The following is a 27801-nucleotide window of genomic DNA, read 5'->3' as shown; positions in this document are numbered from 1 at the left end:
TCAAGCGATTCTCCTGCCTCAGTCTCCCGAGTAGCTGGGACTACAGGTGCCTGCCACCACACCCAGCTAAATTTTGTATTTTTAGTAGAGATGGGGTTTCACCACGTTGGCCAGACTGGTCTCGAATTCCTGACCTCAATGGATCCGCCCACCTCAGCCTCCTAAAGCGCTGGGATTACAGGCATGAGCCACTGCACCCGGCTTCTAGTATGAGTATTTCAGATGCAAAGCTGTAACTTTCCCTCTAATTCAGTTTCTTCCTCCAGTTTTAATATTAGGTATTTCTATTACCTTTCAGTCCCAAATATTTACTAATATCCAGAGTGATTGTTAATTTCTAAACATGTGTTTTCCCTCCTAGTCATATTTTCATTATCAATTTCTAATTTAATCATATTGTGGTTGGAGACCACGGTAAATATAATATTTATCTTTTAAAATCTGTTGAAACTTGCTTTATGGTCCAGTAGTTGTCAATTTTCATAACTGTTCCCTGTCTGCTTGAAAATAATGCATATTCTGCAGCTGTTGGGTAATGTACTCTTGCTCATTGTGTTGTTTAAATCTTATGTATCCTTACTAATTTTTCTGTTTGCATTATACAACAGTTACGAATTTATGTTTACATCTTCCATTAAGATAATACATTTCTCCTTGTAATTTGTGACTTTTACTTTTAAAAATTTGAAGCTATGCTTGGAATTTACATATATCAAATTATTCTGTCCATATGGTAAGTTGTATCTTTGCTTGGGTAGTGACCCTTTTTAACTGTAGTAATGCTTTTTGCTTAAAGTTTATTTTTCTGGTATCAGAATAAACATATCATCCTTTTTTATCACCAATATTTGGCTGGCATATATTTTCCTAACGTTTTTCCTTCAAATTTTCTGAATCTTTAATTTCTAAATGTGTCATTGTAAATAGCACAGAGCTAGAGTTTTATTTTTTAAATCAATTTGGTCAATATTTGTTATTGAATCATTGCATCTAATCCATTTGTTTAAATTACTGATTTTTTTTTTTTTTTGAGACGGAGTCTCGCTCTGTTGCCCAGGCTGGAGTGCAGTGGCGCAATCTCGGCTCACTGCAACCTCCGCCTCCCAGGTTCAAGTGATTCTCTTGCCTCAGCCTCCTGAGTAGCTAGGACTACAGGCATACGCCACCACGCCCGGCTAATTTTTGTATTTTTAGTAGAGATGGGGTTTCACCATGTTGGCCAGGCTCGTCTCGAACTCCTGGCCTCAAGTGATCTGCCCACCTCGGTCTCCCAAACTGCTGGGATTACAGGCGTGAGCCACCACGCCCGGCCTTTAAATTACTGATTTAATTTATGCTACCATATTTTTCCATATACTCTGTTTCATTTTCTCTTCTTTAATTCTTTTGGATTAACTAATAATATTCATATTCTATTTTTAACTTGGTTTGTAAGATGTTCTCCACATTTGGTTTGTAGGTTAAATACCTTTTAGTATAGTTTAGTGGGTACCCTACAAATTGCAAATATTTACTTAATTTATCAAAGCCCAAAGTTAAAATTTTTATCCTTCTCCAAAATAATTACAGGAACTTAGAAGATTTTAATTCCACATTCTCATCTTATTTTATGCTATTGTTTTGTGGATTCCAATTGTATTTATTTTGATTACTTAACAATATATTATTACTGGTGCATGCAATCAACATTGTTTAAATTTTCCCCATATTTACTTTCACTGCATTTAATCTTTCTCGCACCTCACATTCCTTCTGAACAAAGTATGTCTTTTAAAATTTCTTTTGTGAGGATTTACTGGTGGCATACTTTCCCAGCTTTTGTCTGAAAATGTCTTGACTCATTAAATTTTTTTTTTGCAAGATACACAATCCTAAGCTGATAGTTATTTTTTCTCAACTCAGTGATGCTTCAGCTTCTCTGTTTGCAGGCTCCCACTGATGCTGTTGTGAAGTCAGGTGTAAGTTGGTTGAGTTGTTGAAGATATTAAAGGGTATTTTAATTTTTATGTGTACTTTAGCTATAATGTGTGTAGTGTGGACTTTTTTTTTTTTCATTTATCCTTGGTATTCACTGGGTTTCTTGACTCTGTGGATTAATGTCTTTCAAGTCTGGAAAATTCTCAGCCATCAATCATCTTCTTCAGTACTGTCTCGCTTCCCTTTCCCTTTCTGAAATTCTAGTTAGATGTATGTTAGACTTCCCCACTTTATCTCCATGTCTCTTAACTAATTTCCTGTTTTCCATTTCTGTCTCTCTAGGCTGCATTCTAGATAATTTCTTAAATTCAACTTTCCAATTCATTAATTCTTTCTCAGCTATGTCTAATGTGCTGTTACATCTGCCCATGGAAATTCTAATTCCTATTATATTATTTTATTCCTAGAAGTTCTGTTTAACACTCCTCCAAGTTTTCTTGTTCTTTACCACATTTCCAATCCTCTCTTTTATTTCCAGAAATTAAAGCAAGGGCTCTAATTTCACATTCTAGGCTTGATAACCCCAGTTTCTGAATTAGGAGTCTGATTCTCCGCTGTCCTGTTTGTTCTTGCTCTTGCTCATGGTCTCGTTTCCTTTTTTGTAAGGGGTTCTTTTCTGATTGTAAGTTGCTCATTTCCCTTAGTGCTCTACTTCTGTTATTATTCATTCCTCTCCATTTTCTTTTTCTGCCACCTTGACTGGCTGTGTATCTTCAATCCTTTTCATATTTTCCATCTGTGTTTTGCTTTATACTCAGAAAAAAAAAGTTTTCAACTTTATATTCAACGTTTCAGACTTCAGCTATTATCATCCCTTCTATTGATTTTATTTTGTCAATCATATTTTTAATTCTCAAGTGTTCATTTGTTCTGTAATTACCTCTTTTTCATACCAATCTGTTCTCTTTTTATTTAACACAAATAATTTCAAATCTTTCTAAGGACTGTAATTATACTTGAAACTTTTTTCTTCTTTACCTTGAATTAGATTTCCTAGATTTCCTTTGGGACTAGTCTTTCTTTTTGGTGTCACTGGTTATATATTCATATTTTTAAATAAAAAATTGGTTAACAAAGGTAGTTGGCGTGGCTTTCCTGTATCAGTATTCTGATCAATTTTTCTAACACACCTATCCTTTGTAGGGAAGAGCTGATTTATGGCTCTTTGTAAGTGGGCAGGGTATGTTGATGTGAAGGATTCATTTAGGGCTCAAGAGAAGAGAAGCCTCCAGGTAAGCTGTAAGCCCAAGCCCTTCCTCCACCCTCTCCTCTAAGAAAAATATAAAGCACTGTACTTCAGGTGTATAGAATTTTTGTTTATTTCCCTTGAGAAATAGTTGACTCTTCTGCCATTACTCCATGTCATCTATTTTTAAGGTCTGGTACTATCTTAGAATCTATTCTGTTTCTCTCTTTGGTATTAGTTCTCAATGAGGAGTGAACTGTTCGATTTTTTTTTTTTTAGCAAATATTACTGTACTTTTTGTTTTTGGGGGTTTTTGAGAAAAAATCATCCTGAAAGCTCTGTGTGGGAATCCGTGAGGATGGGGGTGGAGGGGTAATGGTTGAAGGATGGCCAGGTGTTCCCATCACTGCAAGCAATTCGCACTTGTTCTCTCTTGGGGTCCAGTGCAAATGTGGTCTTTCCTGGGGCTCCTGGGGGCTGTTCCCACCACCACTAAAACTTGTTCCTGTCTGATTGTTCCTTTGCTGTGTCACGACCTTCCCTGTTCAGGAGTATTTTTCAGTAGGGTTTTATTACTTTCGGCTTTCCAGAACACAACTAAATTTCTGGTTTGCTGACGGCACTTCTTCCTGGTTTTGGTGTTATTTTGGATTTATTTCCATTTCTACAGCTTCATGGCTATTAGGTGGGGATTCTGAAGGAAGGGGAAGAATTGCTTAAGTGCAGTCTCTCAACTGAACAGGACGTTCTCATAATTTTTAAAAATGTAGACATAAATCATCCATGTTAATATTCAAGTATCTCAATGCTTAATAAGCTTCCATTTTATAATATCAAGTTCAATTGATCAGTAATTCAGCAAATGATCTACCTTTTGAAATATTTGTATTGAAAGTCATTTTCTGTTTCTACAATCCTTCCTTTAGTATCTATAATACAGTCTTTCTCACTTCAAAGAGAATAAAAGCACTGGCCTAAAATAATGAGTTAGTAATCAATCCACACAGATATTTTGTTTTTGGTTTCTCTGAAGCTCAGTATTTCTCTATTTCTTTTTTTAAATTTTTTATTTTATTATTATTATACTATAAGTTTTAGGGTACATGTGCACAATGTGCAGGTTAGTTACATATGTATACATGTGCCATGCTGGTGTGCTGCACCCATTAACTCATCATTTAGCATTAGGTATATCTCCTAATGCTATCCCTCCCCCCTCCCCCCACCCCACAACAGTCCCCAGAGTGTAATGTTCCCCTTCCTGTGTCCATGTGTTCTCATTGTTCAATTCCCATCTATGAGTGAGAATATGTGGTGTTTGGTTTTCTGTTCTTGCGATAGTTTACTGAGAATGATGATTTCCAATTTCATCTATGTCCCTACAAAGGACATGAACTCATCATTTTTTATGGCTGCATAGTATTCCATGGTGTATATGTGCCACATTTTCTTAATCCAGTCTATCATTGTTGGACATTTGGGTTGGTTCCAAGTCTTCGCTATTGTGAATAGTGCCGCAATAAACATACGTGTGCATGTGTCTTTATAGCAGCATGATTTATAGTCCTTTGGGTATACACCCAGTAATGGGATGGCTGGGTCAAATGTTATTTCTAGTTCTAGATCCCTAAGGAATCGCCACACCGACTTCCACAGTGGTTGAACTAGTTTACAGTCCCATCAACAGTGTAAAAGTGTTCCTATTTCTCCACATCCTCTCCAGCACCTGTTGTTTCCTGACATTTTAATGACTGCCATTCTAACTGGTGTGAGATGGTATCTCATTGTGGTTTTGATTTGCATTTCTCTGATGGCCAGTGATGGTGAGCATTTTTTCATGTGTTTTTTGGCTGCATAAATGTCTTCTTTAGAGAAGTGTCTGTTCATGTCCTTTGCTCACTTTTTGATGGGGTTGTTTGTTTTTTTCTTGTAAATTTGTTTGAGTTCATTGTAGGTTCTGGATATTAGCCCTTTGTCAGATGAGTAGGTTGCGAAAATTTTCTCCCATTTTGTAGGATGCCTGTTCACTCTGATGGTAGTTTCTTTTGCTGTGCAGAAGCTCTTTAGTTTAATTAGATGCCATTTGTCAATTTTAGCTTTTGTTGCCATTGCTTTTGGTGTTTTAGACATGAAGCCCTTGCCCATGCCTATGTCCTGAATGGTAATGCCTAGGTTTTCTTCTAGGGTTTTTATGGTTTTAGGTCTAACGTTTAAGTCTTTAATCCATCTTGAATTAATTTTTGCATAAGGTGTAAGGAAGGGATCCAGTTTCAGCTTTCTACATATGGCTAGCCAGTTTTCCCAGCACCATTTATTAAATAGGGAATCCTTTCCCCATTGCTTGTTTTTGTCAGGTTTGTCAAAGATCAGATAGTTGTAGACATGCGGCATTATTTCTGGAAGCATTCCCTTTGAAAACTGGCACAAGACAGGGATGCCCTCTCTCACCACTGCTATTCAACATAGTGTTGGAAGTTCTGGCCAGGGCAATTAGGCAGGAGAAGGAAATAAAGGGTATTCAATTAGGAAAAGAGGAAGTCAAATTGTCTCTGTTTGCAGATGACATGATTGTATATCTAGAAAACCCCATTGTCTCAGCCCAAAATCTCCTTAAGCTGATAAGCAACTTCAGCAAAGTCTCAGGATACAAAATCAATGTACAAAAATCACAAGCATTCTTATACACCAATAACAGACAAACAGAGAGCCAAATCATGAGTGAATTCCCATTCACAATTGCTTCAAAGAGAATAAAATACCTAGGAATCCAACTTACAAGGGATGTGAAGGACCTCTTCAAGGAGAACTACAAATCACTGCTCAATGAAATAAAAGAGGATACAAACAAATGGAAGAACATTCCATGCTCATGGATAGGAAGAATCAACATCATGAAAATGGCCATACTGCCCAAGGTAATTTACAGATTCAATGCCATCCCCATCAAGCTACCAATGACTTTCTTCACAGAATTGGAAAAAACTACTTTAAAGTTCACATGGAACCAAAAAAGAGCCCGCATCGCCAAGTCAATCCTAAGCCAAAAGAACAAAGCTGGAGGCATCATGCTACCTGACTTCAAACTATACTACAAGGCTACAGTAACCAAAACAACATGGTACTGGTACCAAAACAGAGTATTTCTCTATTTCTTACATGTTTACTGGAATCATGATTCCAAACCATATACAAAAACAGCAAGGGAAATGCTGGTGGGGTCAGTTCTCCTAAAGTTTCAAATGTGCTGTAAATTGCAGAGAATTCTCAGACTTAATAGGAATATTATTTTTGTATACACGTGCTGGGGTTTTGGAGAAAGATTTATTTAAAAATGAAAAAAGGCCAGGTGTGGTGGCTCACACCTATAATCTCAGCACTTTTGGAGGCCAAGGCAAGAGGACCGCTTGAGGCCAGGAGTTCAAGACCAGCCTGTGCAACATAGTGAAATGCTGTCTCTAAGAAAAATTTTAAAAAGTGGTATGTGCCTGTAGTCCTGGCTACTTGGGAAGCTAATGTGGGAGGATTGCTTGAGCCCAGGAATTCAAGGTTATAGTGAGCTATAATTGTGTCACTGTACTCTAGCCTGGGCAACAGAGCAAGACCTTGTCTCAAGAAAATGAAATTTAAAAAAAATCCCCTTACTCCTAGAAAAGAAAAAGCTAATCAAAAACTTTTCTTGGACAATGAAATGCCAGAGGGTTTTATACCACACAGGGATAGTGCCACATCATGTCTCGCAGAAGAAGCGTCCGTTTTTATAGAATCTAAATTGCAGTGAATATTACAGCATGCCATAAAAATATGCCGGATGCACACAGAAATCACAGCAGACAGTCCTTGGACAATAATTCAATCTCACGGTGAAGTGATAGCAGCAGCTTTCTGGGAATCAACAGAGTGGGATGAAAAGCTTGTGTCTTTGGGGCAGAGAGCTCTGAATTCAAATTCTAGCTGTCATCTTTTTAGCCAGGTGATTAAAAAATGACTCATTATTAGCCTCAGAAACTCATCTTCTTCATGTGAACACTGAGATCATGCAGCTCATGCAGCTATTGTAAAGATTAAGTGAAATACTGTAAGTCAGGACGCTAGCACAGAATAGACACTCAACAAGAATTTCCTTTGCTCTTCTGTCAAAAATGCCAAGCTGGCAGAAGGTGCATTTATTCATCTATGGGATCCTCCCTTTACCCTGAACATTTAAATTCAATGGTGAGACACAGGGAGGAAAGCACGGGCAACTCTTCAAGACATTCTAGTCTGTGGTGTGCGATGCTGACGTCTGTATACCACGACGTGGACTTAACCAAGTGTTTCTTCTGATCTCTTTTCTGAGGACTAAATTCATCATTTTCTTCAGATTTCATGTCTTTTGTCATTTTGCCTCATCGCTGGTGCCTGTACCCACAGCAAATCCCAACAGAGGGTGGGATAATTAAGTGATATTGCCTCTGCACCACTGTGCCATCACCCCCTCCACCGGCCTTTCTCTAGCTGTGCATGAAAATTCTGCTGCTTCCCAGTGCGTTTGCCAGGACATCTTTTCTCTCTGGCCCATTTGCCTCACAGATGCCCAGTGGTTGAGCCTCAGTTCCACACACAGATCTACAGCTCAGAGGATGTTCAGTCTTCAAATGCAGCTTTGTAATTGGCAAGGGGTGCTCTTAGCTTGCTAGCTGGTCGTGAAACTAACAAAGCTCAGTCTTTGTGAGTGTGCTTTTAGGACACGAGCAGGGTAGCTTATGAATTTTTAATGCTCAAGCCAACGTTAATACCAATTAGTAGTGCCAAAGAAGAGAATTAAAACACTACTTCATGGAATGATAGCATCCTCTCTTTGACAAAAAAGCCCATGTGTTTTAATAGCCACCAATTCAATAAGGAAACTGCTTCTTAGATAGTTGAGTCTGTCTATTTCTGGAAGAGGGCACAGTACATATACCCAGCCGGTTGTGACTTTTCTTCATGGATTCTAAGGTCAATTATCTTAAGGTCTACTGATTGATTTTCTTTGCCCACTCATTTTCCTTTAATTTAGACAACCAATTATGTGCCTTTGAAGTTTTTTTCTCCCTCCACATATACTAGGAACAGCCATAATAAAGCATGAAGTTCCTTTCTCTTGGGATGGCTTTGAAATTCACCATTTTCTGTTTTGGCCTTCCTTTCCTTGAATATGCACACTTAAGGTCATCATAAATCTTATTCATTTGGGCAGCACTTGAACAAATGGCCCCTTTCCCCAGTTTTTTAGTGAATTTCTTTGAAACCTACTGTCCAATGTGTGCTCATCCTCCCTCCCCTTCTGCCCTCTGCCCCCGCCCCCTGCTCCCCAGATGAAACTCCAGAGCGAAGTCTTTCTTACTTGGATTATTGTGTCCAGAGGATACAAGCTGAGAGTCCTGAAAGAACAAGAAATATCAATTAATTTTCTTATTTTGACTTTCAAAATCCAAGTTAAACATGAGATCATGTTTAAAACTGGTCATTCAGAACCGATTCATTGCTCTCAATCTCTATCAGCTACTTTAATGAGAAATATATACATGAAGGTGGACACATACATGTTAAGCAGTTCTGGGAATATACTTCACAATCATTTTTCTTTTGTATTAATGACTTTCTGTTTATTGAGGTGAAGTTCACATAACATTAAAATTAACCATTTTAAAGTAAACAATTCAGTGGCATTTGGTACTTTCATAAGGTTGTGCAACCACTACCTCTATCTAGTTACAAAATATTTCCATCACTCTGAAGTCAAATCCCTTACCCATTAAGCAGGGTCTCCCATACCCCTGCCCTCCCAATGCCCCAGCCCCTCACAACCACCAATTTCCATCTGTCTCTTGGATTTATCTATTCTGGATATTTCATATAAATGGAATCATACAATATGGGACCTTTGTGACTGGCTTTTTACTTAACATAATGTTTTTGAGGTTCATCCACTCTGTAGCATGTATCGGTACTTCATTCTTTTTATGGCTGAATAATATTGCGTCACATGGATATACAACAATGTGTTTATCCATTCATCTGTTAATGGGTATTTGGGCTGTTTCTACCTTTTGGATATTGTAAATAATACTGCCATGAATACGCAGGTATGTACACTAGTTCGAGTCCATGTTTTCAATCCTTTTGTGTATATACTTAGGAGCAGAATTTCTGGGTTATGTAACTCTATGTTAAACTTTTTAAGGAACTGCCAAACGATTTTCCACAGCAGTGAAACCATTTTGCAATCCAACAATGTTTGAGGGTTCCAATTTATCTACATCCTTGTCGATGCTTGTTATTTTCCATTAAAAAATGATAGCTATCCTTGTGTGTATGAAGTGGTATCTCACTGCAGTTTTGATTTGTATTTCCCTAATAACTAATGATGTTGAGCATCTTTTCATGTGTTTGTTGGCCATTTGTACATCTTTGGAGAAATATCTATTCAAGTCCTTTGCCATTTTTTAATTGGTTTGTCTTTTTGTTGTTGAGTTGAATGAGTTCTTGATATAGTTTGGATACTAGACTGTTACCAGATTTATGATTTGCAGTTATTTCCTCCCATCCTGTCAATTGTCTTTTCATTTTATCAGTAATGTTCTTTGATGCACAAAAGTTCTAAATTTTCTAAATTTAAAGTTCTAAAAATTTTTAATAAAGTTTAGTTTACCTAATTTTTCTTTTGTTGCTCATGCTTTTGGTGTCATCGCTAAGAATCCATTGCCAAATCCAAGGTCATGAAGATTTAAACCTATGTTTTCCTCCCTGATACTTACGGTTTGGGTTCTTATACTCATGCCACTGACCTATTACCATATTGACTTTTAATCTAACTTTTCTTTGAATGAATGTTTACTGCCACCCATTTCCTGTAGATGGGTTTGGCAATCATCCCACCAGTAACACTCTATTAAACAACTGTTGTCAATCTCACGATGGTGGATAAAAAGATTAGTATGGTCTCTACTTATCTGCAATGGAATAGAGCCAGTACTACACAGTATTTTAAGTTTAGTTATTGCTCAGATAAATAGAGATTGAATTTGATTTTTACTTGCATTAAAACAAAATGTTAAAATCTGTTTTGAGGATTTACATCCTCTTTCTTTGCAAAATTCTCATTTAATAGAAAGTAAACCACATACCATATGTTCTTATAAGTGGGAGTTAAGCTATGGGTATGCAAAGGCACATAGAGTGATATGATGAACTATGGAGACTCAGAAGTGGGAGGACAGGAGTGGGACATGAGATAAAAAAACTACATACTGGGTACAATGTACACTACTCAGGTGATGGGTACACTAAACTCTCAGACTTCACCACTGTATAATTTATCCATGTAACCAAAAACCACTTGTACCCCAAAAGCTATTAAAATAAAAAAAATTTAAATATGAAAGACTTACACAAGAATGCGTGAATAGGAATGTAAAAAAAAAAAAGGTAGCAGGACATAAAATCCAGCAAAACTCCTTTAAAATTTTGGCACATGGAACAAAAATCCATTGAAATTGAATGAACTTCTATTACATGGCTTAATGTATTTTACCAGAATTTTGTTCCACGAGTATAGGCTGTTATGGGGTAAAGGGTGTCATTTGATGTGACTTGTGTTATATTCAAATCCAAGTACTAATGTCTGCTTTAAAAAGAAATTCTACTGAAACAGTATAAAATGAGCCAGTCTGGTGGGCAGAGGTTGGGTAGGAAAATTGAGATGGGAAGGGATTCCCACTCTATTAAACAGCCTGAGTCATATGCAGATGCCTAATAAACCTCTTTCAATTATGGTAATAATGAGCTATTCAACTGAAGAAAAAGAACAAGCTCAACTCTCACCCTGATATTCAGGTTTTGGAAATGATTATATGAAGATGAAATATCGTTCCTGAAATGGACTAAAATATCATCTGTAAGAATGATTTTGGCCTATTTTGGATAGATGCTGTCACTAAGAAGACATCCACAATTAAATCCCCCATGTAGATTGGTATGTTTTCCTTCTCTTCAAGGGAATTTAAGAGTTTATATCTGGACATAAGTTAGTTTTAACTTTGGCACGTGAAAAATACTTTGAGTCCCATTTAGTTAATTCTGCTGTCTGTAGATCTGGGCCATTTGGTGGCATCTGTACTAGGGAGGGGAAATACACACCATCAAATGGACAAGAATGGTAATTGACATAGTTTCCAGCATTAAGCTTATTTAAAAAAAAGAAAGAAAGAAAAGAAAGAACAGAATTTTTTCTAAGACTGTTAACACAAAATAGAATTATTTTATTTACTTATCTATTTATTTAGAGATGGAGTTTTGCTCTTGTTGCCTAGTTTGGAGTGCAATGGCACGATCTTAGCTCACTGCAGCCTCCGCCTCCCAGGTTCAAGCAATTCTTTTGCCTCAGCATCCCGAGTAGCTGGGATTACAGGCACCTGCCACCAGGCCCTGCTAACTTTTTGTATTTTTAGTAGAGATGGGGTTTCGCCATGTTGGCCAGGCTGGTCTCAAACTCCTGGCCTCAAGTGATCCACCTGCCTCGGCCTCCCAAAGTGCTGGGATTACAGGCATGAGCCACTGCGCCCGGCATATCTTATTAATTTTTTAGAGACAGGGCCACATTCGTTACCCAGTCTGGAGTGCAGTGGCACGATCATGGCTCACTGCAGCCTCAAACTCCTAGGCTCAAGCGATCCTCCTGCCTTCGTAGCTGGTACTACAGGCACGCGCCGCCATGCCTAGCTAAAATTGTTAATTTCTTGGTATGTCCTAAAACCCACAGGATGATTGTTGATCACAAGCAGAGAACCAGAGATGAGCTTACAGATGACCTGAATTAGGATTACAAACCATAAGATCATGTATCCCATAGATAGTTAACTTTAAATTTTAACTAAAACACCTGTGTGATTAATAACCATTATTATTTGTTTTGTGTGATAGGGAGTGAAGAGAGACTTCAAAATGGTTGAAATAATTGGTATAAAAAAAATCTCTGTGGAAGTCTTCTGTAGGAGAGGCAAGAATAAAATCAAAGACTTTGTCCCTAATATATACTGTCATGTTGCTAGCTGATGTTTTCTTGGTGGTACATTGAAACAACAACTGCTAGTGCCAAAGTAATTGGCTATAACCCCAGTGTTCTAAACTGTGCCATTCTGTGGGTACAAATAATGTCCCATTATCATTCTTACCGGCATTTGGCCAGCCCGCTTTTGGAGGGGTCAGCTACCTTACCAGGCCACTCCCACATTTTAGGTCCTCTTATCAGACACCCTGATAAGGTGTCTGCTGGCAAACCTTGGGTCCTGGGGCTGCTGCTTTTGAAGGAGGACTGTTCTTCCCAGCCAGCTGCAAAACCCCAGGGGCCCCACAGGCTATGCAGCTCTCTTATTCTTCACAGAGCCAGAGCAAGGCTGGGTCCAGAACAGAGGGAGACCAAAGCTCCTTTCTCCAAAGGGACCACACACTGAAGTCCTTTCCACTTTTGTGTCTCCTGCCACCCCATCCAGATACCTACATATGTGTAGCTTCTGTCTCACCAGCCTTCTCTCCCCTTGCAAATGTCTTCTGTAGGTAGGTGCCTGGGGAGGTCCAGCCCCATCTGTGCATTGGTATTGTGCCCCTCTGGGAGCACTCTACTAGGCCTGCAAGATTCTCTACTAGGCTTTTTAAGGGTTACAGAAGTGAGTCCAGCAAGTTAGCGGTGGAGGTGACATGTGTACAAATCATTAGAGCCCAAGGCTGAAAGTGATGTGGTGACTGCCACTCCCAATACTTCCAGCTGTGTATCCTGTTCTGATCCCCTCCCCCTGGAATGCTCATCCTGCTGCTTTCTGTTTCCTGCCTGGCAAACTTCATTCTTCCTTCAAGGCTCTGCACAGGTAAACTCAAGGGTTACCCTGTGCTTTGAAACTTTCTTGACTCTAATGTTTTTGCTACACTGTGTCATACTTCCATTACAGTAATTATTTTTTCAACAATGACTTTAAAAAAAAAGTATAAGTGACAATAACACAAACCGTACATATTTAAAGTAAACAATTTGATAACAAGTCTCACATGAGGAAGGCTACCATTATTACTTTCTTGACCCAAGGATGGCTCTGTAACACCTATTCATTGAAGAAAAATCAGCAAAAGTGTTAGCTGCCAGCCCCTGGAAACCACCATTCTCCTCACTGCTTCTGTGTGTTGATTTTAGATTCTACATATAGGCAATGACATCTAGTACTTGGCTTTCTGTGTCTGGCTTAGTTCACGCAGTACAATGTCTATGCTGTGTGTGTGTGTACACATATGTGTGTGTATGAATAATATATGATGTATCAGAAATGTGACTATAGTTAACAATGAGGGTAGATCTTTAGAAATTTATTAGGAGGTAACGTTCTCATCACCAAAAAGAGAAAAGAAAATGGTAACTATGTGATATATAAAATGGTAACTATTGATATATTAATTAGCTTGATTGTGGTGATTATTTCACAATATCAAAACATCAAGTTGTTTACCTTAAATACATACAATTTTTGTCAATTACACCTCAATAGAGCTAAAAAATGAAATTTTTGTACTAATGATTTAAAGTCTCAATTTTACCTCAGAAGTCAAGTCATTACTTGCACTTAAGCATCTACATGAAACAAAACAGAACAAACTGGTACAATATTTTTGGAAAAGTCGTAATAAACTATGCTTTGGTATGTGCCCAATTATATTAAACGTTGTACTTATACCATGATACCTACACATAACAAAAATGTCTATGATTCTATTTTGGGTCTGGATTATTTTGGCTAGATTACGTGCAAAGATTGTAAGCATTGTGCATTTTATTCTAAGGATGGCAGGATGCCACTGGAAGTACACACTGAATAAACTGTTCAGTTAAATTCCCCTGTACTCAATGAAAGGGCTAGAAGCCTGGGAACTTCACATGGGTTCTGATGTCAATTCCACCAATGAGATGCCACATTTCATTCACTGAGGTGTTGCCTACAAAGCCTTAACTATTTACTATCTGATCCTTCACTGAAAAAGCTTCTTGACCTCTGATTCGAACAATGAGTTCTTGGGAAAGAATTAGATAAACATGTCGAAAAACAGAATAGACAGTCCGGAGACAAATCCATGTATTTATGAGAAGCTCAACTGTTGACATAGGGTATTTCAAACCAGTGATGGGGGGAATGGGCTATTACACTGATAGTATTATAATAACTTACTGACCATTGAAAAGAAGAAAACTAGAATCCTACATCGTAACATCCACAACTAAAACAAAGTATAAAAGAATTAGAATAAAATAGAGGACACTGTTAGACTATTGGAGCAGGAAAGATCTTTTTTCTCTGACATAAAAATTAAACACTTTGCTAGTGTAAAAGCACATAAAAAAGGTTTGCAAGAAAGTAGTTGTATCATATATAATAGATAAATGAATAAGAGTTAAGGAGTTCCTACAAATTAGTTTTTAAAAAGTGGCAATGGGTAATGAACAGGCAATTTGCAAAGGAAAAACAGTCAATGCTCAAGCTTAGAAGTAACTGGGAAAATGCAAATGAAAACAACAAGATATCAACTTTTCATTCATCATACAGACACACTGATAAAAAACCCAGATGATAATAATCATTGGCAAAGATATGTAAAAAGTACTTTTTTTTTGTCGTTTTTTTTTTTTTTTTTTTGAGACAGGGTCTTGCTCTGTCACCCAAGCGAGAGTGCAGTGGCGTGATCATAGCTCACTGTAGCCTCGACCTCCTGGGCTTAAGTGATCCTCCTGCCACATCAGCGTCCCAAGTAGCTGGGACTACAGGTGTGCCACCATGCCTGGCTAATTTTTTCATATTTTTGTTGAGATGGTGTCTCACTATGTTGCCCAAGCTGGTCTTGAACTCCAGACCTCAAGCAATCCTCCTGCCTTGGCCTCCCAAAATGCTAGGATTACAGGTTTGGGCCAACACGCCTGGCCAAAAGTACTCTTGAAACACAATCCAAAGTAACTGTGGCTTCTGATGCCCAGAACCACAATTCCTACTCAAGGTATCCTTATTAGAGGCATTCAAAGAGGCATTTGATCTAACAGTGTTTGTAATAATAACAAGCCATACATAATCTCAGTGTCCACTAAAAGGAATTTGATTAAATTATGGCAAATTTATACAAAATATTTTGCTGCTGTTTTGAAGAATGAAGAAAATCTCTATATATTCACTTGAAAAGGTCTTCAAATACGTTTTATTGTAAGAAAAATCAACTCTTAGAATGGAATTTATCTTTGTGATAACAGCATGAACAATTCTTTCAATAATTCACCTTAGAAAGCGGTGATATTGACAGTTATTTACTTTTTTGTTTTGTTTGTTTTTGAAACAGTCTCCATCTGTCACCCAGGCTGGAGTGCAGTGGCACAATCTCAGCTTACTGCAAGCTCCACCTCTCAGGTTCAAGTGATCCTCCTGCCTCAGCCTCTCAAGTAGCTGGGATTACATGCATGCACCACCATGCCTGGCTAATTTTGTATTTTTAGTAGAGATTGGGTTTCAGCATGTTGGCCAGGCTGGTCTTCAACTCTTGACCTCAACTGAGCCACCCGCTTTGGCCTCCCAAAGTGCTGGGATTACAGGAATGAGTCATCATGCCTGACCAGAAAGCTGTGATATTGATATTTAGTAACGATACATATTGTTGAAAAAAATCAACTTTTGGAAAAAATGCTCTTACTATACAACTTAGGAATTGGAAATATATATATATTTTTCCATATATATATATTTTCTATATATAATGCACAGGGAAAATGAAATGGCACATAAACTCTTGATAGTAATCTCTGGGTAGGGAAATAATCTCTGGCTTGGAGTGCCAGGGATGTTGAGATTTTGGTCTCTTCCCATTTGTATAATTTGATCCTTCATAATGAGTATGTAGTATGTGTCAGTTATTCAAATCAAAGAACGCCTATTAGACTCATGTATATAGTCATTTATTTTGTGGCCAATTTTTTGGTGTGCTTTTCCTTAGAAAATATAGATATCTTTTTATAAGTCCTAGAAAATATCTTAAGCTTTAAAAAAGATATTCAGGGAAATTAAATACCACACGTCTTCAATACTAAGACATAGATTTTAAGATACATCATTAATTTAATAATAGCTTTTCAGAAAAATCCAGGACATACAATTTTATACATCACATTGAATGTTTAAAATGATTATAAGATGCATTTCAACTTCATGAATGTTTTTTAGACAAAATGATAATTACAGCAGTATCACATTTTGCAGAGAAGTGTAGGTAAGTAAGATTGGAGGCTTGATTCTCCCCCTTTCATAAATGAATAAGTATGTGCTTGCAAATTGTGAAGGATCAGATTCACGTGCCTCTGGCAGGAATATTTACAGAAGAAAAGACAATCACGGGTAAGCCCACTGCCCACTAGAAATGCCTGCATGAGTGAAACATATTCCTCCTGAGGGATGCAAGATCTCACCTTATTTGGAAATGGAAATTTGGTTGGTTCCACTTTGCCAGGTGCTTGAATAGCAGAAAGTGGTGGAAGCCAGGTCATCTCCTAAAGGACGGGATAAAAACAAACAATATTGTGATACAGACAGTATTTAAAATCAGCGGTATGTAAAGCAGCTGTACAAGTGGGCCTTCATAAGGCAGGGAAGGGTTAAAAAATGTACAAAGGCTGAAAGAATTTTAAAAAAAGATGTGAAATCCACTTTTATGATTTCATTTCCTAATTTTACCAATTCTTGACTCCTTGGCTCTCCCCATGCTCCCTTTATACCTTAAAAAAGTTTGCAAGGCTGTCCTATTTTCACTTCATTTAAGGTCCTGAGTAAAGGGACAATCTAGTAGCAGAAGTTCTATGGAAAATGCCACATGAAGGGGACTCGGACTTGATCCCACAGAATTCACAGGGTGTCTCCAAAGAAATGCATAAGGTACTTTTAACTTTATGGATCTTTATTAGAGGAGTTATTTATACAATTAGAAATAAAGTATCAGTTCTCAATAAGGCCCACACATCACTTTGGTCTTCATAAAATGTCATTCACGGAGAGTGAAAAAACAAATCACGCCTATGAAATACAGAGACAGAATGGTGTCATTTCTTATAACACAGTACTAAGAACACAACATGAGCTTAACATGGAATAATTTCTCATACACTTTTTGACACACTTTCTCTAAGCCTTGGGAAAGGGAGAGAGGGAGGGGTTGTTTTATTCACTTCCAGTATTCACCTTCAGTTTCATCTCTGGAAGGGAGTTCCAATCAATAAATGATTACAGAATTAAATTGATTTCTGATGACCAGGATGCCAACTTGGTGTTTACGAATTAGACCTGAACCCTATTATTATTATTATTATTTTTTTTTGAGATGGAGTCTCACTCTGTTGCTCAGGCTGGAGTGCAGTGGCGTGATCTGGCTCACTGCAACCTCCGCCTCCCAGGTTCAAGTGATTCTCCTGCCTCAGCCTCCTGTATAGCTGGGATTACAGGTGCCTGCCACCATGCCTGGCTAATTTTTGTATTTTCAGTAGAGATGGGGTTTCACCATGTTGGCCAGGCTGGTCTCAAACTCCTGACCTCGGGTGACCCGCCCACCTTGGGCTCCCAAAGTGCTGGGATTACAGGCATAAGCCACTGCGCCTGGCCGAACCCTATTTCTTGATTTGCCTGCACTTCCAAACCTAAGCAAGCACAGAAGCAGTGGTCGATCCATTTTCAGAAAAGTGAGAAATTCTCTCGCTTGAGGTGAGGACATTTCCTTACCTCCCTTTGGCGGGTGGGTGTTGAAAAGCGAATCTGTCAGGCTTTTGGAATGAAAGAGCTCTTGGGAATGGTCAGGCACCTTCTTTACTTGGGTCATTCACCTCCCCCAGCACCTCAGATAGTGCAGAACCCACACAGGAAGCCGTGGGAGGGCGAGTGTGTTCAAAGCCATGCGGGAAGGATTTACTGACCGCATATCATCTCTCCCACACCACGACACGTGACACAGACAGGAGGTAGGTTAGGCACATACACATTCCAGGTGTCCCTTCTCCATTCTGCTGTTACCAACCAATTGTATACAGTTTTATACATCACAAAGCAAAGCAAAGGCGGATCCAGTGACCCTTTAAACTGTCCCTCTCTCCTCCCATCTCTGCCCTGCTGGTGCCTTGGTCTCCCTTTGAGGAGGCTGATAAGCAGGACTGTCAAGTTTGTGTCCACAGTAGCATCTTTGTTCATGGAGTCAAGGAACTATTTGTCATTCTCAGAGTTGGGCCACCTTGTCTAGGACCTGGTCAGCTCTTACCCAGAGTGTTGCTACCCGATTAAGAAAGCCATGAAGACACAAGTGGGTTTTCCATACCTTGGCTCCCCCATAGGGCCATCTCTCCTCTACAAGGTTTCTGATTTTACCCTTCCATTTTCATTACTGGAGAGGATATGTGATTTTGCTATAAGTGGCCTCAAATCTTCTGTAGAGAAATTATTCATCAATTACAAACTATTAAACCAATTGTCCTTTTCCTCTTCTGTTGACTGTCTGATGTGTCCCTGAGTCCATCCCACGGCTAATCAGCCACTCAATAGCTTCCTTTGCAATCACTCTTTTGCTTACACAATTTACACCGTATGATCCTCAGGGGACAACATTGAGAAGTACAAACTAATTACTCATGATTAAACATCAGACTTACACATACCACCCTGGTATGTCTATGTTAACTTTGCATACAGACTCCCTCTGTGTATCAGAATGCCTCACATTTGTGCAATTTTTCTCTGACTGTAGCTAAAATCCAAAAAGATAAACTATTATTTCAGTGTGTCCTCCAGCAACTCAAGAATAAATAAAATGAAAAGTCCATAAAAAATGAGTAACAGTACTTTCAAAAGAACACTTCCTAGACCAACAGCTTCTTACAACTGACACTTTCAGGTTCAAATCTGTTTAATACACCGTTTATCCAAGAGTGGAATAGCAGACAAACTTTGAGATACCACTAAGCTGTGATTCTTAAGGGTGGAAACTGTCCTCCTGATCTTTGTACCTTAATCAGGGTCCATCCCTGAGCACCCACTCATTCCCTGAACATTTCCTGAAAACTTACCATTGGCAGGCACTGTAACTGTGTCTTATGTACACGAAGTGCTCAGTTCAGCATCTACTGAATTTGAAAGTTAGGGTATCGGCTCTGGCTGTGTCTATTATCAGTCTTTCTTCTCTAATTCCAGCTATGCTTGTAATCAATCTTTCCATTTCTTTCTTTCTTCCTTCCCTCTAACTCACCCATTCATTAATCCAATAACCACCCAACCTCAAAAGCAATATCCACAGAAGGCAGATGACACATTCTCTTAGCTTGCTGTCCTCATGCAAATACCCCTTCTCCTTTGAAGCTCTTGCCAGGTGGTTTTGGACCCTCACTAAAGATGAGCTGCGTCTTTTTCTGTCCACTCCACCCCTTTAAATCAGACTAATGGCTCCCTCCAAAATTGCCTCCTGCCCTCCCTACCTTCATGATATTTTCCTATTTTTTTTTTTTTTTTTTTTTTGAGCTGGAGTTTTGCTCTTGTTGCCTAGGCTGGAGTGCAATGGCGCGATCTCAGCTCACCGCAACCTCTGCCTTCCAGTTCAAGCAATTCTCCTGCCTCAGCCTCCCGAGTAGCTGGGATTACAGGCATGCATCACCACACCTGGCTAATTCTGTATTTTTAGTAGAGATGGGGTTTCTCCATGTTGGTCAGGCTGGTCTCGAACTTCCAACCTCAGGTGATCCGCCTGCCTTGGCCTGCCAAAGTGCTGGGATTACAGGAGTGAGTCACCGTGCCCGGCCCCTGTTGGTTTTTAAAGGCAACTGGGCAACCTTATGGGCACCCCCAAGCATTTCTTTTCACCTTCTTGACATGTTCTTCTTCTGAGTCCATCTCTGCTCCCCTCAAATTTTTGGCTTCACAACCCTGACTTTAACTCTGATCTTTGGACTTCATCTTGAAGATTCAGAATCTTGGCTTTTCCCAGTCTACTCTGAGCCAGCTCATTCCAGGGAATCGCCAAGTCCTATTTCTCATCCGGTAAAAATCGGCATATTAAATTGCTCTTGAAATTCAACACCCAACACTAGCCACCTTGCAGACATCTTAGCTGGCTTCTCCTACACAAGGGGAGAATCAATGGTAGGTCCATACAAATCTGGATCAAGCCCTCATGTCTCCAATTTTGGACCAAGCTCTCATTCTGGCTTCTCTGATTCTATGCTTGGGCTCCTTAGGAAAGGTAACTGTGCACAATGGTGGGATACAGAAGTAGGACACGGACTTCTCTAAACTTGGGCCCTCCTTTCCTTCTCCTTTGAGGCTCTTGCCAGGTGGTTCTGGATCCTCATTAAAGATGATCTGCATCTTTCTCTGTCCACTCCACCCCTTTAAATCAGCCTAATGGCTCCCTCCAAAATCGCCTCCTGCCCTCCCTACCTTCATGTCTTTCTATTGGTTTTTAAAGGCAATTGGGCAATCTGGTGGTGGCTTGGGCCATGTGGCTTGGGCAATCCTTGAATTCATTCCTAGTCTGTTCCTTTTTCTGAGTTCCTCAGACATTCCTTCCACATTGGTGATTTTTCTTGAGCCTCACTTTGATCCCTGCTTTCTCACAACAGGTGACCCTGCCTCCTATGGCACTGAATAAACAAAGGCTCTTAAGTGTAAATGTTTCCCAAGGACAGACCTGTGGGTGTTCATTCCTGACCCCATTGCCTTCCTTCTGGTCTGACTGGAAGAGGCATGAGTTCCAAGCTAATACCTGCCTGCACCCTCTGTCTGTTACTCTGTCCTTGGGGATCTAGTTCCATCAGTATCTCACTGGTATTGGTTTAACATCAATCTTTCCTTCTCCACTGGCTTTTTCCCCCAAGACTGACAAATGATCTCAGGCCTCGGCCCTTCCTGACACTGTATTCCTCCTCCAGCTGATCTTCATTTCTCTATTTCTCTTGATAGCTAACACTCTCAAAGAAGTCTTTATACTTGCTGTTTTGACATCCTCACCTACCATTTCTATTTTTGACTTAAGATTTTTTGTTGCAGATTATACACATAAGAGTCCATATAATATTGTGCATGTGTGTGTGTAAGCTTAAGATTAATGAAACGAATACCTGTGAACTCATGACCCACCTTCACATTTCCAAGACCTTAGCAACCACTTTCAATAGAAGCAGCCCTGACATAACTCCTTCTGTTGTCAAGGGCATTGGATTTCCTTGAATGCTCATTTCCCCCTGACTCTCTTCCCCCGTGGCTCCCACGCTGTCCTCCTGGCCCAGCTCCACTCTCGGAGATCTCATGCTCATTCTTTTTTGCTGCAACTTCTTTTCTCTCACTGTTCCTTGGGTGTTTTGTGTTCAGCCTTCCTCTCACTACCCTTCTTTCCCTGGCTGATCTTGCTACTGTGGCTTTAAAAACCATGTGGTATGCTGGTGATGCCTAAAAGCACATCCAGGTCTAACATGCCCACTCTAGATGTCTACTGAGCCACTCAACCTGGGTGCTCATGAGCGATTCAAACTCACCATGTTTAAAGCTAAACTTACACACCACACAAACTTTTCTTCTTCTTGTACTTTATATGCTGGTTAATGGCAGCAACATCTATTAACTCTTCAAGTCAGCATACCTGGAGTTATGCCAGATTCCTTCTCTTTCACTCCCTCTCTCATAATAATAACAATAATTCTCATTTATTAAGCATTTAAAATATATTATGCACGATTTTAAATGCTTTATGTGATTTGCTTAATTCTCATACCCACCCTGAAAGGTAGGCTTTATTATTTTCTTACTTTATAGATGAGGAAACTAAGTCACTAAAAGGTTAAGTGATTTGCTGAAGTTCACCCAGCAGCTGGACTTAACCATATCCTGGGCTACCTCTAAGTGGATCCAAGACCTTGTATATTCTAGCTAACTCCTAACTCCAGCCTCTCAAGCTGAGATTCCCTGAATATACCATGCTTTGCACATGCTGGTAGCACCTCCCAACCTCCTATTGTTTGCTGGGTTGTTTACTCATCAGTCAAGACCCAGCTCCATTTCCTCCTTTGCTATGAAGTCTTCTTTGGCCAAACCAAGCCACCGTTGACTCAAGCTTCCTTTGTGCCACATTTCCCACGTACAGGTCTCTTTTAGAACACTTGTCCCCTCTATTGTGGTTACTTGTTTATACATCTGTGCCTCACCTCTAACCTGTGATGAACCCCTCAAGGCTGTATATTTTTTGTCTGGTGGCCCAGCACCTAATACAGAGCCTGGAGCAGAATGGGTGCTCACTTCATTTCTGAACAAATACTGAATTGAACATTCAGCATTGAATCTCTGCAGTGTGTCTACCTTTCTCTCCTTTCTGTTACCTGAACTGCCACCCTAATCACACCTTCATTATCTGTAACCTGAAGTACTCTTATAGCATCCTGATTGGTTCTCTGTCTTCTGTTAGCAGTCCACCCTCCACACTGCTGCAAACTCAGTTTTCGTAATTCAGAAAAACTTCACTGCTCTAAAAATCTTCACATGCGGCCGGGCACAGTGACTCATGCCTGTAATCCCAGCACTATGGGAGGCCAAGGCGGGAGGGAGGATCACCTGAAGTTAGGAGTTGGGAGACCAGCCTGGCCAACATAGTGAAACCCTGTTTCTACTAAAAATACGAAATTAGCCAGGCGTGATGGCACGCGCCTGTAATCACAGCTACTCGGGCAGCTGAGGCACAAGAATCGCTTGAACCTGGGAGGCAGAGGTTGCAGTGAGCCGAAATCATGCCACTGCACTCCAGGCTGGGTGACAGAGCGAGACTCCATCTCAAAAAAAAAAAAAAAAAGCTTCATATGCATCATCACATCACAATGATGATGATGATGGCGATGGTGACACTGAAGATGATGACGGCTCCTATTAAGTTTTAGTTTTCAAAATACTTCCCCATGCATTTTGTCACTTATGCCCAATCTTTAACGCAACAATTGCCATCTCCATAGTACAGCAAGGAAGTTAAAGCTCAAAAAGATTAACTGATTAGTCCAAGGTCACTCAGTTCCTAGGTTTGGCCAGATAACTCTTTACTCCCAGTCCAGTATTTGTTTTCCACTCTATTGCATTTACCCTCAGAATCCTCACCCTAGTACCCAAGACCTTCTACAATAAGGTCCCAGTCTTCAGCTTCATGCCTTTTTATTGCTCTACAAATACTCTACCTACAAGAAAAACTAGCCTCTGCTTTTACTTACACCATCCCCTTAGTGTGTGAATACCCTTCCTCATATGTCTCTGGGTCTCTTTTTATCCATTAAGGCTCATCTCAAACATCATTTGTGTCTTGAGGCTTTTGCAGATTTCCCTTCTATGCCAATATAATAGGACAGTTCTCTGCTCATGCTCCTCCAAAGCACTTATTTCTTTTTCTCTTACATTCTGTTTTGTGTTATAGTTTTATGAATATGTACTTCAATCTACACCCAACCATTTATCTCTCTTTGAATGCTCTTTCTCCAATGTAAAATAAAAGCAATACTTAGGAATCCTAATAATCTCTTTTAAGAGCATTCAGTTTTACTAGGCATAATCCCCAAATAGGAATTCTAATAATCCCTTTCAAGAGCATTTGGATTTACTAAACATAATCGCCTAAAGAAGTAATATAAATTTCCTCTGAGAGGGATATTATCTACTTATCTTTGTGGAGACTGGAACATCTTACATAGTAAGTGCTCTATATAAACTTGTTGAATTGAACTGAACATCCACATTTCAATGCAAACTTGCTTGCTAATTTTGCTTTAATTATAGCTAAGTATTTCTGTGTGATTTTTCCATCTAACAAATTCTACTAACTACATGAAGGAATAGTAAAGAAAATATGGTTACTTAAAGCATTCAGGTCTGTAAGAATTTCCAAAAACTAAGAATTATTTCTATGATTTTAATACATTTATAATGTAATACAAATACAAAATATGTAATATACATACAAAATGTAATTTATGAGGTACAATGCTTTTATAAGATTGATTATCCATTACATTAAAATTTCAAAATTGCATGGGAAAATCAAGGGCGAATGGACTATCCTGATTTCCTCTTCTATCACTTGCTAGCCTCCTGAGCTTAGGCAAGTCACATGCTCAGTAAACTACCGTGATTTCAAGCTGTGGACTTTACGATCAATCAGATCTCAGTTTGTGGTAACTTACAACCAGAGGAAATGGGGATATAACTATCCTATGGTTTAGTCATAAAGACTAAATGAGATCATACATACATACATATATAAAGAAACTAGTATAGTTCCCCTCCCATTTAAGCATTCAATAAAAGACAGTACTGATTAATATCAAGCTGAGTTTCTGAATTGTCTCTAAAATGAGAAATATAACTTCACTCTGAGCTTTAGTTGTTGGGAGTCTGAGATGAGAGAATATATGGGAAAGAGTTTTTTAAATAAAAGAATAAGTATCATGCAAATGTAGCCTGTAATTAAGCTAGGATTATTAATGCAAACTATATATTACTAAAACAGAAAGATATTTAAAGAGATTATTATTATTCCTAAGTATGATCTGTACTTTTTATTGGAGAAAATGTCCCTAAGTTTTTTCATAGAAACAGATTTCTGACAAAATAATAGCAGTCAGTGGGATAATACGATTTGATAAAAATGTATTTCATTTGCACCTCATTTCTGGTAATGATTTAAAATATAAGCAAAGGTAAAATTTATCATTCCTGCTAAAATTGCACTTAGCTTGCTCCACATTATTTTATCACTGAGAAGGAATGCTATTTCATTACAAGGACACTGATCCCACGTCACTGTAGCCATGGTCCTCACCCCTGCCTGTGTTCCCCACTTCACCCCCAACCACCCTTTCATTGCTGCTTTGCCTCTATTGACCTACTTTGGCCATCCTTTAACCACTTCCCAGACCATATGTAAGACAGGAAGGGAAATGTAATGTTTAAAGCCACTTACTCCAAAGTCTAGCTGGCGACCTTCGGATCTTATAAACTCCCCTGCCCTTTCTTTGCTTTGTCTGCCTTCTCTCCTTTTTAATTTTCTTGTCACTCAGGAATAAGCCTGCACCCTATTCCCCTAGTCTTGAGAGGTCCTCAGTTTTGCCCTTGGGGTTTCTTAGTCACCTGCCCTTTTTTTTCCTTTTTTTTTTTTTGAGATAAAGTCTCACTAAGTTGCCTGGGCTGGCCTCAAACACCGGGGCTCATATGATCCTCCTGCTTTGGCCTCCTGAGTAGCTGGAACACAGGTGCAGGCTGCCATGTCCCACTCCTTAGCCTTTTAGATACTCCAGGTGATGGAACTGAGAATCCACATATCTGCCTCAACACAGCATCGCCAGTCCCTTCTCCCTACACAGATGTCTAGTTACTCAAGGGATACATTCAGGTGACTTCTTTTTTTTTTTGTATAGGCTTATAATGCCAAGACTCTTTATACTAAATATACTCACTTTTCTCCTAAAATGAAAGAATAGATGGTTAAATGATAAGGATACAGAATATTGCTCTTCATAACTGTCTAACGTTTTCTCTATCCTCCATATCCCAATTTTTAGGAGGTCATGGGCACATGGGCCAGTTTCCATTTTCCCGTCTACTCTACAGCAAGACTGACGCCAGTCTCCAAGAACCCACACCCTGACGGTGCATAGACCTTCATGTGCTCCATCTGCACAATGCCCTCCATGTAGCTGACCACTCTTCTGATGCCAGCTGCCTCTGCCTGTTTTAGGACAAGTGACAGGAGGCCTTGGGCATCCCCACCTCACGTAGCAGCTCTTTGTTACCAAAGGAGAGAAGAAACAAAAATAGAATTTTAGCCTCAAGTTAAATCTTCGAGTTCAGAGTGTGCAGCTATGAAGACCTGCAAAGTCTATTTAGCTTACAATAGGTTCAACTAGAAAAAATTTAAGCCATGTTTTCATTTCCCTATTAAAACAAGTGAGGAGAAAAACACTTTTCCTGGTCTCTCTCCCTTGTCTGTCGCTGCCACAGGAGAGTTCCATCTCGAACAGTTACTATGTCACCTTTGCTCCAAAGTTTCCAGTGACCCTGGTCCAATTGTTCAAGATGCTCTGCCACATGGCACCATCAAGGACCACTGTGGCATTACCGCCTGCTGCTTTTCTATACACTGTCTTCCCCAAGCCTGATGTCTTACTTCCTGTCCTGCCCCAGGCTTTCCTGCCCCCATCTTGTTTCTCTTTTCCTTTCACGTTATTCCATCTCACTTACCTCTGCATTCTTTCTCATCCTGGCCTGTCTGTGAAGGTGACCTGTGCTACCCTGAGCGAGCCCTCTCTACCCTCCACTTATATATAATCAATGCCACTTTTTTTTTTTTTTTTTTTTTTCAGATGGAGTCTCGCTCTGTCACCCAGGCTAGAATGCAATGGCGTGATCTCAGCTCACTGCAACCTCTGCCTCCCCTGTTCAAGCGATTCTCCCGCCTCAGCCTCCTGAGTCCTGGGACTACAGGCACATGCTACCACGCCCAGCTAATTTTTGTATTTTTTAGTACAGACGGGGTTTCACCATGTTGGCCAGGCTGGTCTCAAACTCCTGACCTCAGGCGATCCACCTGCCTTGGCCTCCCAAAGTGCTGGGATTACAGGTATCAGCCACCGTGCCCGGCCAATGCCACTTATTTAGCAACTACATGCTACTCAGTGCTGTGAGCTTTCTTGTCATGTGTTACCACTATCAGAATATTTTTAAAATCCCTACTAGATTACAAACTCTTTGAGGGAAGGGATCATGTCTAATAATGCTCTCATAACTCCTCAAAGGCCTAGCACAATGGTCAGAATAATAGGAATTAATTGAACTTCTCTGTAAGTCTCTTTTCTTGCCTGTGAAATAATGGTAGCAAGAAATTACACTGGTTTCACCAAGCGTATGTGACTGTTGCCAGGATCGAAGGATCTGCCTGGCAGATGACCGCAGTTAACTCCAGAATTCTTTGTGCTCAGAAACTTGCTGTTTTCTAAACAAGACACGGGATGAATTCTGCGACTCGGGAATAAAAATGCAAGATGCTCACGTTGATGTTTATGTGTGGCAGTGGCTGCTGATCACAGCGTGATTTCATTTTCAGTTTCTGTATCAGAATAATCATTCAGCTTTTCAGTTCTTCTCACACGTATTATTCGTGTTATGACACTCTTATCAGATAAGTGCTGCCAACAACAGACATGGTGATTTTTACAACACTGCATCTCATCTAAATGCTGGCAGCTAATGCCACTGTACCTGGTGAAGAGGAAAACACCCCTACGGGCCTGTACCTGGGACACCAGGCAGTAGCCCTGGAGTAAGATCAAGTGGGAGACACATATTCCTTCCCTAATGGGACTGTGGTGTGCATTCTGCCTGTCAATCCATTCCTAGCATTTGTGGGCAAAGACCCAACATTCCCCTTTAAACACAGATTCCAGGGTCAGGCTTGAAGGCTCAGAACTAGGAAGTCACACTTAAAACCTTTAAGTTGGCCTCTAACTCAACAAAAATTCACAAACAACCTTATTTTACCACTCTACAGCAAAAAACAAACAAATC

At 39.6% G+C, this 27801-nt stretch overlaps 1 protein-coding gene across 7 annotated transcripts in view; it reads right to left on the bottom strand.

Moving 5' to 3' along the window:
* AFF3 (ALF transcription elongation factor 3) overlaps window positions 1-27801 on the bottom strand; it is a 597738-nt gene that overhangs the window by 190471 nt on the left and 379466 nt on the right. For all 7 annotated transcript variants that reach the window (XM_063594766.1, XM_063594765.1, XM_063594763.1 and 4 more), the window contains 2 exons: window positions 16662-16742; window positions 8529-8565 (listed from right to left, as the gene is read on the bottom strand). In XM_063594766.1, coding sequence (XP_063450836.1) covers window positions 8529-8565; window positions 16662-16742 — 118 coding nt within the window. The remainder of the gene's footprint in view (window positions 1-8528; window positions 8566-16661; window positions 16743-27801) is intronic.

The sequence above is a fragment of the Pan paniscus genome, chromosome 12 (assembly GCF_029289425.2).
Source record: "Pan paniscus chromosome 12, NHGRI_mPanPan1-v2.0_pri, whole genome shotgun sequence".
Lineage (NCBI taxonomy): Eukaryota > Metazoa > Chordata > Mammalia > Primates > Hominidae > Pan > Pan paniscus.
This window is presented reverse-complemented; position numbering and strand designations above follow the sequence as displayed.